Genomic DNA, 14,719 nt, shown 5'->3' with positions numbered 1-14,719 from the left:
AGCGGGACTACTACAATAAAATAAAAAAAATTTAAAAAGTTTTTAAAAAATGTAAAAAAAACTCCTAAAAGTTCAAATCACCCCATTTGCCCTATTGAAAATTAAACGGTTAAAAAAATATACATACACCGCCGCGTTAAGAAATGCCAAATCTATCAAAATATAAAATCAATTAATCTGATTGGTAAACGGCATGGCGGCAATAAAATTCCAAACTCCAAAATTACAAATTTTGATCGTCGTAAAATTTGCGCAAAAATGCAATAACGGGCAATCAAAATGTAGAATCTGTGCAAAAACAGTCCCATTAAAAACTTCAGCTCAAGACGCAAAAAGTAAGATGTCACTGAGCCCCAGATCCCGAAAAATAAGAATGCTACGGATCGCAGAAAATGGTGCAAAAAGTGTGCCGTTTTTTTGGACAAACATCTGAATTTTTTTGACCCCTTAGATAAAAGTAAACCTATACATGTTTGTCTACAAAGTCATACCAACCATATAGTGAACACAGTTAATAAAATGCCCCCAAAACAATCATGCAATCGCAATTTTTTTGCAGTTTTTCTGCACCTGCAATTTTTTTTGTCCGTTTTCCAGTTCAAAATTTTCGGTTAAACTTATGGTTTCATTTAAAATTACAACTTGTCCTGCAAAAAGCAAACCCTCATATGGCAAGATTGACGGAAAAATAAAAACGTTATGGCTCTTGGAAGAAGAAAAAAACAAAAAAATCGCCCGGGGGTGAAGGTGTTAATGCAAATTATTATAGTCAATCAAATCTAGCACTACATAAAAAGATCTATATTTCTGAGACCGGATGGCTGATCTTAAAAGAACTTTAAAAAAAAAATAAAAAAGCAGAATACGCAGTTGAGCAACAGGAATAAAATGTACGGCAAAAACTGGAGATTTTTTCACTTGGTGACTGGTCCTCTTTAATTGAGAAAACTGCTTCCTCAGTCCATGCTGATCCTGTTGGCATCCGGACATCTCTACACGGCCTTGTGGGACATTATTGTGCTGTCACCTTGCCATGTAACATCATTTGCTCGCACGTTCGTGTTCTACAAGCACAATCTTCCATGTGGGATTTGTCAGTTTCTTGCTAGGCATGATCTATGCGTTTCACACCAGCAATATCTTGAGTTGTGACATCCTTCACTCAAGATAAGTCTGCCCCGGAGATATATTCAATGCACTCAGTGTGCACAGTATGACGCAGACGTTCAGGCCTGTCTGAAGGGGTTAATAGGGCCTCTCCCAGTCCTCGGATGGCCTGGCCCTTCACCAAGGAGAAGTATCCAGGGAACACAATAAGAAACATCTGCGTATCTGACTGCAGCATGTATTAGCCTGGGTTAGAAATCGTTGAGCTTCTTCTGTAGGAAGCAGACGATTACAGTTTATATCTATCCCATTATGTTCAGAGCAGCCGTCGTAAAAAAGCAAGATACATAAGAACAGACAACCACAAGCAGATTTCCTGCCTGAAGATGAAAATCCCTGGACAGAGGATTAGCCGCCCTGGAGTATTTCCATCCAAAACACACGTTTCCCTGGTAACGGGGAGGTTTCACGGTTAATTGCTTTCCTTGTCCTCAGGAATGATTGGGATCCCCCAGACAAGAAGGTCGACACCAGAAAGTACAGAGCGGAGCCAAAAAGCATTCATGAGTACCAGCCTGGGAAATCCTCTGCCCTCGTCAATGAGAAGATGGTAATGTAATTCACATGCTGGGGCTCAGCCTTATTCTGTGTGTGCACAGGGTCACGGTGGACGTTGTTTTGTTACTAACGGCAACTTAAGCCAAGTCTAGTGACCCCAAACGGCAATGCCATTGCTGCAATGTGAGTATTGCACTTTATGTGAGGATGGGGGAAAGTTTAGCTCCATGACCCGATGTTTAGGATGGGAACCGGGAAGAGGTCGGGGGTCCGAGGGAACGTCCCTGGTATTCCTGTGTAGACGCTGCCTTCCTGAGAAGCATTGCTTACGTCGCTAACTGTCTAGTAATATTGTTTGCGCTAACATAATGGAGATTATGTGATTGAAAATGTAAGTACGTTATTACTAAACTCTGTGGACGGGATGGGGATGAGGCTGTATAATGCAATGTGCGTCATTGTCCTGTGACTGTTAACGCTTTTTATTTTCCTAATAACTACATAAATTATTCATATATTGTACCCGGCAGTAAGTGCCACACATCAGTCATTATGCCCAGTGTTGGTGCAGCCTGAAATACTTGTCCAACAAATGTATTTATATTGGTTGTTATTTGTATATTATGGTTCGTGTATCTTCGCTTTTCTACTTGTATGAACAAAGGTGTAATCCCATTCTTTTTTTTTTTTTTTGTAGATTTTAAGGGTAATTATTAAATCTTCATTGCAGTTTATTACTTTATGGTCACTTGTGTCCAGTATCTGGGCCAAGTTCGTATGCAATTGATAATTATTTTAAAAGAATACTCACATTATGGCTCATCACTAGTATATTCCAGTGTTATGATTGGTGGGAACCTTTTAGACATCCAGCTATCCAAAGAATAAAGGGGCAAAAGCTTGCTGTGTCAATGCTTCATAGTGCAGCGACCTTATCAGAAGGAGTTACCATTATTAACCAGCATAACCCATTATATCTGAGGATGGTGAGATAAATGTAGACATCGACAAACCCTAGCTGTAAGTCCTCATTTGTAATGGTTGGAATGCTGATTTTAAAGGGTATTCCCATCTCTAAGATCCTATTCCTACATGTAGTAGGTAATAATAATAAGTAAATTAATAAATGCTCGCAATTAGAAATGAAGTATAGTTCTCCTGATTAGCTATGTCACTTACCTCATGGGCAGGGCATTGCATTAGTTTAGGTATCCATGGTCATAGCCACTCATAGTGTTAGTTGCTAGTGGTCATAACCATGGATACCTAAGCTACTGCAAAACCCTGCACATGAGGTAAGTGATATAGATAATCAGGAGCATTATGCTACATTTCTAAATGGAATTATTTGCTAGTATTATTATACCTACTACATATTGAGACAGGATTTTGGAGATGGGATTATCTCTTTAAGATTGGTTTCGATTGCACAGCCCTTCTACTTGCCTGTGATCTGAGGCTTCCCCATGCACCAGGTTCCAGGCACAAATGTCACTTCTGTACCCATTAAACCCTACATATCACTTCTTACACCATCAGTCTGTATCACTTCTGTGACCTTGATAATCACATTACACTTGCAGTTTGATGTGCAATTTGCACATACTGTACCATATTTTATTTCTTTCTATTCTTTTTTTCACTGTCAAAGATGATGTTATATTTTGGGAGGACATAATTTAAGTGTGAGCGAATGGTATGAGTGGTCTTGACCAAGTAAAATCATGTAGAACCTGACAAGCTTGAGCTATTCAACAAGAGGTACAATCCCTATACCAAAAGAGCAATATATCCATCAGAATAGAAGTAGGAAATAGAGGGCACGATGCAAACACAGACTTATAACTATACGTGGATCCTGTGGTTTAAATTTTATTTTACTCAAAAGGAGTTTAGAAATAACTAAACATGGTTTACATAGTGGAAATGGTATAATGATAATGTGGTAAATGGTTTAGACCAAGCTTTCATTTGTGCAATTGTCATAGGAAATAAATCTTTCCAACCATCGGGAGCCTTTTTTCTAGTCTGATAAGAGTTCCAAATTCTCAGCATAGAAATAAAAATAAAACCTACAGTGCTGGTTCATGGAGCCACCATTAGAGGACGCTCAGGAGCCCACTGCGTGTGGTTATACGTAGAACTTGTAGGACTGTGTGTTGTAATCTCTCTTTAGTGGATGTATCTTAGTAGTACAAAACAAGCGCCCAATGCAGAATTTTGAGCCTAAAAGAAACGTTATGCTACAAGATAGACATTCCCTTTTATAACAATAGGTTTTTTTCAGGCCTTTAACATTGGTGACCGATCCTTAGGTCATCCCTGTCTGATTGGTGGGGGTGCGACACCTGGCACCCCAGCAAGTCCGCTGTTCCCGGTGCCATCACCAGCCGAAACTATTTGGTTGTCAACGGAATAGCGGATGCAACCAGGTACTGCACATTCGTCCCCTATTGATTCGAGTGGGAGGTAGATATGCAGTACCCAGCTGTGGCCACTATACAGTTGTTGTGCTGTGCGCCAATGACACCGGTGACAGCTGATGGCAGGAGTGCCAAGTGTCGCACCCTCACAGATCAGACATTGATGACCTATCCTGAGGAAAGGCTGTGTTTATTTAAAGTGGTGTTTCACTACTCTGCAATAGTGGCCACATCTCTGTAAAACTGATACGGAAGGCTTTTTCTAAATACCTTATTCAGCCAATTCTGCCTCTGAGCGGCGCTATTGTGGTCCACTCATTCCCATGAAGTGACACCCAATGGCTCCGTGACCTCTGAGATCTGGTGATGTTCCATCAACTTCCAGTTGACCCGCCATCACTGGGCCCGGCCCCAGTCTTCCTGATTGACTGGGCTGTGGGCTGAGTTTCACTGCTAATCACAGCCCAGCGTCACAGCCCAGCATCGCTCCTGCTTATGGCGCTCTGCAGTGAAGGAGAGCGCACGCGAGATGCTGGGCTGTGACGCTGGGAAGACTGGGGCCCACCTCGGTGATGTCAGGTCAACTGGAAGTTCACGTGACATCACCGGATCCCAGAGGTCACAGAGCCCCGGGGGGTCATTTCATGGGGATGAACAGACTACAATAGCGCCCCTCAGAGGCAGAATTGGCTGAACAAGGTATTCAGAAAAAGCCCTCCCTATCAGTTTTACATGGATGTGACCACTATGGCAGAGTAGTGAACCACCTCTTGAAGTCCTGGACAACCCCTTTTAAGCATCTCAACAGCAAATAATAATTAGAATAATTGTGATGGTTAAACATTCTGAAGATTTTTACAATCGGGAAAATTGCGAGAATCCAAAATGATACATTTTTGAAATAAACAAAAATTTTCTAATGTTGCCAACTATGCACATCCTGTTTGTGATATCTGATGGTGTACAGATGGGAGCAAAACTAAATGTGAGATCCATAAATAGAATCTATTGTCGTGTTTAACTTCAACTTAATGTTGTGGCGGTAACTTGAATACTTGGCTCTTGTATACAATTTCACTACTGCTTCATGGTTACAACCTTTTTAGTGAAGAGTTAGCTTGGCATATATTCAAGAATTGTGTCTATATAGCAAGTTACTGATGTAATCTTATTAGCAGAGAGGCCCCCTTTAGCCATGGGAGTGTCCCAATAACACATATTTAAAGGGAATCTATCATCAGTTTTTTGCTACCTCCATCTGAGAGCATCATAATTTAGGAAAAGAGATCCTGAATCCAACGATGTGTCACTTTACACGCTGCAACATCGCTAACGATATATCGTCGGGGTCACGGTGTTTGTGACGCACATCCGGCGTCGTTAGCGTCATCGCAGCATGTGACACCTAGGTGCGACCTTAAACGATCGCAAAAGAGTTAAAAATCGCTGGTCTGTAACACGACGTTCATTTACCAAAAATCGTTGTCTGGTCAGTAGCGAGGTTTTTTGTTGTTCTGCGGCACCACACATCGCTACGTGTGACACTACAGGAACGAGGAACATCTCCATACCTGCATCCACCAGCAATGAGGAAGGAAGGAGGTGGGCGGCATGTTCCAGCCGCTTATCTCCCCCCCTCCTCTGCTATTGGGCGGCCGCTTAGTGACGCCGCAGTGACGTCTCTAAGATGCCGAATGCACCTACCCCTTGAAGGATGGATTGTTCGGCAGTCACAGCGACGTCGCTGAAAAGGTATGTGTATGTGACACTGCCGGAGCGATAATGTTTACTACGGCAACGATCACCAAATGTCGCACGAACGACGGGGGCGGGAGCTAACGCTAGCGATGTCGCAGCGTGTAAAGACCCTTTAGTTTACTGGGTGCACCAGTTGTGACACAATCAAAGTTTTAGATGTAGCAGAGCTCAGAAAACTAACCTCACCCCGCTAAAGCTTTCTGTGTAAATTGTCTATTGACAGTGAGCTGCTTTTCAGAGAATGGGGCGTGGGCAGACCACTTGGCATGAAGGAGTTAGGGGTACTTCACACGCAGCGAGATCGCTACTGAGTCACGTTTTTTGTGACGCAGCAGTCACCTCATTAGCGATCTCGCTGTGTGTGACACTGAGCAGCGATCTGGCCCCTGCTGTGAGATCACTGCTCGTTACACACAGCCCTGGTTCGTTTTTTTATTGTTGCTCTCCCGCTGATAAGCACACATCGCTGTGTGTGACAGCGAGAGAGCAACAGTCCTGAATGTGCAGGGAGCAGGAGCCGGCGTCTGACAGCCTGCGGTAAGCTGTAACAAAGGTAAACATCGGGTAACCAAGGTGGTTACCCGATATTTACCTTCGTTACCAGCCTCTGCAGCTCTCACGCTGCCAGTGCCGGCTCCTGCTCCCTGCACACGCTAAGCTAAGCGGTGTGCGCTGGTAACTAAGGTAAACATCGGGTAACCATACCCGATGTTTACCTTAGTTACCAGTGTCGGCAGCTTCCAGACGCCGGCTCCGTGCAAGCGCAGCGTCGCTTGCACGTCGCTGCTGGCTGGGGGCTGGGGGCTGGTCACTGGTCACTGGTGAGATCTGCCTGTTTGACAGCTCACCAGCGACCATGTAGCGATGCAGCAGCGATCCTGACTAGGTCAGATCGCTGGTGGGATCGCTGCTGCATCGCTAAAGTGTGAAGGTACCCTTAGTCTGGGCAGAGATAATTTCCTGGTGATTAAAACTTTCTTTGTTAGTAAACAACACACACCCTAATAAGTGTCATCTCTGAAATCTGTCTTTCAGCCCCAAATCCTTGCTGTCTTCAGATTACATAGCAAAATCCTTCTACCAGATTCCCTTTAACTCCATAGTCAGCCATTCTGCACATACAGAGCACATTACTAAGCTTTTGGACATTTTAATTTTCTGCAGATCATATAGGTCATTATTGAAACCGTTCTCTGGCCAAGGAAGTAATTGTAATAATATTTTATTAGGCAAAAGCTACTAGGCAAAGTCCACTATAATCCTTAATTATAAGAAAATTATAATTACTTACCTGGCACCAGTTTTCTACAATTATTGCCTCATGCCTTTCACTAGAGATGAGCAAATCGATGTGCTGGACCCTAGTCCAGTGGCCACATCATTATTCTGTAGACTGTTAGATGGGAGCCCTGCAAACCGCCTCTTGCCTGCCCAGCAAAGCGTCATGCGTGCATCCCGCCACAACGGTAATATGAGACTGGGACCTCAAATCAGAAGAAATGATGGGGATTCCGGCAGGTAGAAGGCGCTTTACAAAATTCTGATCCAGCAGCTACAGAAGATCAACGTGACCGCGCGACCAGTAAATAAATTGACTCACTTTTCAGGATCTATGCTCTATTAGGGCAAAGTCAAGCAATTTAACATCAGAACACTATTCAACTCTATTCTCATTTCTGATCATGGCTGACACTATCTTTTTTTTTTTTCTCTTTACTACACCAAATCTCTACTTTTATTAGATTTGTAACGTTCTAAAAGAACCAGCTCAGCAAGTATCCAGTGCTTGTCATGTTTGTTTCTGTAATGTGAGGGACTCGCTGTATAATAAGCATCTGGATTGGAATTTCATTTCATATATACCATGTACAACATAGTTCAAAATAAGAATCCTACGCATTGACCTTGCTGAATGACATTACCGTCCTGTGCCCACCTGCTGCACATACAGCAGTATGCTGAGCCCAGTCTCTGGAGGTGGCTTCAAGCTATCACATCAGTGGTGCTTCACTATAAATTCACATAAGCAGTCAGAACTGAGCTCACGTATTCACCCACAAACATCTGAGATTTACATGAAGTGATAATTGTCATATACATTACATTGCTATATGATGGAGTTATTCTTTAGGTGTCCGTACACATTAGAGCAAAATTGGATGAACCCTCTGATTAACACCAGACTGGCTGACCATCCTAGGTGTGTGAGGATAGGGATGTCCAATGTATGTCTGCAAGTAACTTAAAAAGAGATCATTTACGTTGAATTTTAATCCTGATCTTTTTGTTCTTAACTAGTGATGAGCGAGCACTACCATGCTCGGGGCTCGGTGCTCGTAATAAGCAGTTAATGTTCGAATGGGCGCGACTTGAGTACCCAAGTATAATGGAAGTCAATAGAGGACGCGAGCAATTTTCTGGAAGATTTTACAGAAAAATGCTTCTTGAGTCCCCAATTGACTTTCATTATACTCAAGTGCTTGAGTCGGGCACATCCAAGCACCAACTGCTCATTACGCGTACCGAGCACTCGAGCATGGTAGCGCTATCACTATTCTTAAGTAGTTACATTTCCAGAAGTGTCAGACAGGTACTTATTTTTTTCTCCCTATTGAAAGCACAAAGGAGCTTGACTGATCTGAGCCTTCATGTGTATTTTGGGGTCTGGAGGACTAGCGGTCAGCCAAACAAGCTATTAAAGAAAATCTATCAGTAGGTTTTTGCAGTGTAAACTGAAACAAGCATGCTGCAAGGGTTAACACAGATAACTCAGGGATTCCTGTCTTTTTAAGATCCGATTTTGTTGTTTATTTTCTGTTTGTTTAAGCAGCAGGACCCTTATCATTGCTGGACCACAATGTCACAAGCACGATAGTCCGGCACACCCCCTCCTCTGATTGACACCTCACAGTCAATGTACAATGTTTGCTAAGAGCCTGGTGTGGCCAGGACAGCTCTAAATCTAAAAATTCTGCACCCACTAATATAAGTGATACATTGTTGGATTCAGGATCTCTTTGCCTACATCATGCTGCTCTCAGATGAGGTAGCAAAAACCTGCTGACAGATTCCCTTTAAAGGTTTATGGGTACCATTAATGTAGCACAATAGAGGGGCTTCTCTGGGCTATATAAAGTCTAGTACTAGCACATTTATATAAGAAAAGACCTAGTCATACAATATACATATTTTTGCCTATGGGAAGAGTAGGAAAACCCATACAACTTTAACACTCTGTTCAGTGTTGTCTGCCTTGCTCCTTTCGTGTGATTTTTCTATTTTGTTTATGCTGTCACTATATTCATTGTATTTTGGTGTCTTACTGAAATGTCTCTTGTATTTTCTGTCTTTTATTTCATCCCACCGCCTGACTATGTTGGGAGTTCTGGTTCTTACATATCCATGTTCTGTTAAAGATGCAGGATGTAGTATGCCGTTCTATCCGCTGTAACAAATAATAAATCTTCCCTTAGTTTCCAGTCCTGGCCGTGGAAAGGCGTGCTGGGAAATTCTGCATCTCTAACAGTCCCCTTTTTTCCTTCTTCTTTTTCATAATCTTCTTCTCCTTCTTCCTTCCATTCCCCTGTCATGACCTCTATAGACTCGGGATAAAAGTCCAGAAGAGATAGATTTAAAGAATGAACCTTGGTATAAATTCTTTTCGGAATTGGAATTTGGGAAACCGGTAAGTAGGATAGCTCTATTATCAGTTACAATGTGCTTTGTTAAAGCTGCAAATAAAATAACAAAAGCCAAGCTGTGTTTTTTTGCTGCGGGTGGAACAAATGTCCCTTTCTTGCTCCCAATACAGCATATAACAAAGCAGATCTTAGATTTTAAATACTATTTACTAGAAGATAGCAGTTTTCATTATAACCACTGTGCGTTATATTTGTTATATTAACATATAGTACGTGCTCCGCCACCCAGAAAGTGGTGACATGGTCGGAATATATACTTTTCTTCAATACCCTGTTTGTTGTCATCCATTCTCCAGCCCCCACTGTTCCTGGTGTCCATTTATTGTGATAAGATTTCCTTTTTCCGGTTGCCTCAATGATTAGAATTTAAAATTAAATTATTGTACAGAGGTTATCTGATTTTGTGGTCACAACCAGTACTTGTATACCCATCTTACTGGAGAATATATATCAGATTTTTAGATGTATAAAATAATAAGGAAACAATATTTGGATAGATTCCACTTAGAGGTTTTACTAAGGCTCTATTACTGGAGGTAAAATTAACCACCAGAAGTCTGGTGTAGAGTCAATGTCGGGGAGAGAAGATCGGGCACTTTGACTTCTAAGGCTATGTGCCCACGCTACAGGATTTACCGCGGATTTTGCCGCGGATTTGCCGAAAATCTGAAGCAGCAGCACTTCCAAGCCATTTCAATGGCATTTTGGAAATGCTGTGCCCATGCTGCGGATTTTTCCGCGGCGGATTTGCCGCGGATTTTGATCCGGAAAAATCTGCAGCATGTCAATTGTTTGGTGCAGATTTGGTGCGGATTTTTGGCTTTGAATGGGGAAAAAAAAAAAAAAAATCCGCGGCAAATCCGCGGGTGCGGATTTGCCGCGAAAGTCGCGGATTTTCAGGCAAAAAAATCCGCAGGGACATTCTAGCGTGGGCACATAGCCTTAGTCTGATCCTTTTGTTCTACTGGGAGATGGTGTCTGTCCCGATGTCCCGATGAGTCTGTTAGTTTCTTTCTTCTCCCCACACATGAAAACCACATAAATGCAGAAAAGCTGAGTGCTTCTTTATACTGTGGAATTAAGAAAGATCTCTATATGCGGTGTATGGACAGTGTACATTGTTAGGTGGAGAAGTAAACATTGCGATCTATTTAGCTGGGTGCCATGTGTGTAAATTTGATCTCTGCTGTACCTGTCCTGTTTAGATATTCTACTCTTTCCTCAACTTCATGGCTGACTTTTCCATGGAAAAATAGTGTTGACTGCATTTATTATAGATGAATTCTGCAGCTGTGGGTTGGAGCATGGAAAATGCTGTAAAAATTTGACAGCAGAAATACTCAGGTGTGATATGACTGTTTACCCAAGGCTTGTTCACTTGACACCTTAATTTAATGGGACAGCTATTGATTTGTGCTAAATCAATCACTAGTCTCTTTGTATACACCATGCTTCACTAAAACAATCGTATATACCATACTCTACTCGAACAGTCATATACTTCTAGAACAGTATACTGCTCCAGTAGAACAGTCAAACACATTATGCTCTACTAGAACATTAGTATACACTATGTCCCACTACAATAGTAGTATACACCATGTTCTACTAGAACATTGGTATACACCATACTCTACTAGAAGAGTAGTTTACGTATCGTAGACATTGTGCTCCACTAGAACAATCGTAGACATTGTGCTCCACTAGAACAATTGTATGCACCGTGCTCCACTAGAACAATTGTATACACCGTGCTCCACTAGAACAATTGTATACACCGTGCTCCACTAGAGCAATCGTATGCACCGTGCTCCACTAGAGCAATCGTATGCACTGAGCTCCACTAGAGCAATCGTATACATTGTGTTCCACTAGAACAATATTATACACCGTGCTCCACTAGAACAAACGTATACACTGTGCTCCACTAGAACAATCATATACATCGTGCTCCACTTAAAGAACTGTATACATTGTGCTCCACTAGAACAATATTATATATCGTGCTCCACTAGAACATTATTATACATTGTGCTCCAGTAGAAAAATTGTATGCACTTTGCTCCAGTAAAAAAAATCATATACACCGTGCTCCACTAGAATAATCGTATATACCGTGCTCCACTAGAATAATCGTATATACTGTGCTCCACTAGAATAATCGTATATATCGTGCTCCACTAGAGCAATCGTATACACCGTGCTCCAGTAGAAAAATTGTATACACCGTGCTTCACTAGAGCAATCGTATACACAGTCCTCCACTAGAACAATCATATACATTGTGCTCCACTGGAACAATAGTATGCACCGTGCTCCACTAGAACAATAGTATGCACCGTGCTCCACTAAAACAATTGTATACATTGTGCTCCACTAGCACAATCATATACATTGTGCTCCACTAGAACAATTGTATATGTGACGCCCCTGGACTATCGGGTCGTCACAGGGTATTGCACAATCTGCCCTCCCATGCAGTATCCACCTCCTTCTTGGTTTAGGGTCCCTAACTACATGGTGTTGCCTACATCAGCTAATCAAATCCTAGATACACCCTGCACCACACCCACCAAACACACTAGTGGACGGCTTGAGTGGAATAGAGTCGCCCACTTGGGGGGGGATTGGAGAGGGTAGGTCAGGAGTGTCAAGAGGAGGGAGTTGGGTCTGAGAAGTGAAGGTGAGAGGAGGTCAGGAGCAGGGCTCCTGGGAAACAATCTAGGTGGCAGACGGTGGTCTGGGCCTAGAGGAGCTGGACCCCTGATCGCAGTGGATTGTGGCAAGGGGCACAGATCTGTCGAGGAGGACAGCCAGCGACCTTGCACATCACCGGGCTGGGACCAAGGCACGACTGGGTACGAGGACTCTAGGTCGGGGAGTAGCTTCAGGCAACCCGATAATTTACCCAAGGAGAACTGAGTCTTCAAAGCCATTCCCACCCGCTGCAAAATCGGGGCATTAACGCAACGAGGGGGATAGGACTTTCAATTCAAAACGGTCCAGAAAATCCCTAGCGTGAGTCCTGAGAGCAAGCTCCCACACTTAGCCATAGTGGGGAGCGGGACCCAGCAAGTTTCACACTACCGGGACCACAAAAGAAGTAAACTTAGTGCCAGGAGGCAGATCACAGATCACCAGGCAGCACCATTGGGGACGGGACCCGAACTAAGCTCCCCTGAGTGGCAGCGGTGTCCAGAGACTTGTTTGACCAGTTGTCGGTGTCAGCTTAATGGACTGAGTGAGTACAACAGTCACCCCCCCCCCTTGCATCCAACAGCACTTCCCCACCATCACCGAGTCCCGGGGCGTTCCCCCTACCTGTGGAGGGTCACAACACCTGGCTGCCCCATTCCATCATCCCTGGGTACTTCCAACTGCAGCAGTGATACTCGTAATTACCACATACCACGGGTGGTGTTACGAACTCTATAAAATCCCTTGTAAATAACCCCCTTCATTTAAGTGGCTGCACGACTCCCGGGTCCGGGACCCTCAAGCCACTAAGAACCCAGATCCGAGCAGCTCGGCTGCTGGCACGGGGGCGGCACATATATACACTGTGCTCCACTAGAACAATATTATACACCGTGCTCCTCTAGAACAATCGTATACACCGTGCTCTACTAGAGCAATAGTATACATTGTTCTAGTGGAGCACAATGTAGACGATTGCTGTAGTAGAGCACAATCGTATACACCATACTCCACTGGAACAGTCGTATTCACCATGCTCCACTGGAACAATTGTATACACCATGCTCCACTGGAACGGTCATACACCCCATGCTCTTCTAGAAAAATTGTTTATACCATGCTCCACTAGAATATTGGCATACATCATTAACAACCAAGAGTTGTATACATCATTTACTGTCTAGAACAGTCGCGTACACCATACCCCTTGACGATTTGTGTACAGTATATTCCACTAGAACAGTCATATACATGATGCAATTGAACATTTGTATGCAATCAAAAAAAATTACGAGGGCCTTCCTTTTATCTATGGACACTGTGCGTGTCTACTTTTCATCTCCTTATAAACTTGTTCATTATACTTGGAATCACCAGTAAACTTAAGTTATTTATTTTCATGTTATTAAAAACATGTCCACTTTCCATCAATTTGCTGGATCCAATTTTATCCATTTTTGCTTTCTTTGACAATTTATTCAGTCCGTGAAAGACTGACAAGACACAAATGCCTTTAAGTTTACTGTCTGGTTGGTTTATGACCCATTCATCTGTGCTGGTTCTGTCCGCAAAACAGAACGAGTAGTACATGTTTGATTTTTTTTTTTTTATGTGGACCCTTGGAAATAAAACTTACATGAGAATAGTCCCTAAACATTATGGATGTTGTTATACTGTATGTTCTGTCAGTGAAAAAAAAGTTGACGTCACATGGACAACATACACTAACGTGAATAAAGCCTTCCTGTTGTGATGAGAAATAGGTACAAGAAACATGGTACAGGATTGGCTCCAAATGATGATTTCTTATGTTGGCTTCCTGAGTTTCATCACTTAGTAGTTTCCTAGTTGGGCGCCATAAAACTGTTGGTTGTGCGAAATGTTGTTAAAAATGTTGAGACAATTTCTTGGGAACAGAAACAGAAACTCTGCATAATAATATTAGGGATTGGTATTGTAATTGTGCAAATTGTAGAACCTATAGTACCCGGTTATACATTTACATGGTAGCACTGGCGACGGCCAAATGCTTTTAGACTTTGCTCCTGGAGCTAATAATGGCTGATCGATCGTGATTTCAGGTGTCAGAACCCACTGATATTGATGACTTTGGGTGTATCATCAGCTGAAGGGCTATCTCAGGGCTTCAAGAATAGGATATATTTGCTGGTTTTGTTTTTCTTTAAACCTCTTCATGACCTATGTCGTACATGAACAGTATTCGGTAGCGGTTATATGGACCGGGCTCACAGGGTAAGCTCACCCCACACATGCGGGTAATGGCTGTGGGTTATAAAAAAGTCTGAAACAAAATAAAAACATTAGTTTAATTCACCCCACTTGTAGCCCATCTATATATATAATTGCCTTATTCTGTCTGTCTGTCTGTCATGCTCCAAAATTGTGTCACCGTGACATGTCCTTACGGTGACACAAAGCTGATTGGCCGCTGGGTTCGCCATGGCCCGCCCCCCC

General features: G+C 42.8%; 1 protein-coding gene across 7 annotated transcripts in view; it reads left to right on the top strand.

Annotated features, from left to right (window-relative positions):
• The window catches only part of SORBS1 (sorbin and SH3 domain containing 1), a 583,014-nt gene that overhangs the window by 489,023 nt on the left and 79,272 nt on the right, over nt 1-14,719 (top strand). For all 7 annotated transcript variants that reach the window (XM_075348809.1, XM_075348810.1, XM_075348812.1 and 4 more), the window contains 2 exons: nt 1,603-1,717; nt 9,448-9,531. In XM_075348809.1, the coding sequence (XP_075204924.1) occupies nt 1,603-1,717; nt 9,448-9,531 (199 nt within the window). The remainder of the gene's footprint in view (nt 1-1,602; nt 1,718-9,447; nt 9,532-14,719) is intronic.

Source organism: Anomaloglossus baeobatrachus, chromosome 5, assembly GCF_048569485.1.
Source record: "Anomaloglossus baeobatrachus isolate aAnoBae1 chromosome 5, aAnoBae1.hap1, whole genome shotgun sequence".
NCBI classification, from domain to species: Eukaryota; Metazoa; Chordata; class Amphibia; order Anura; family Aromobatidae; genus Anomaloglossus; species Anomaloglossus baeobatrachus.
This window is presented reverse-complemented; position numbering and strand designations above follow the sequence as displayed.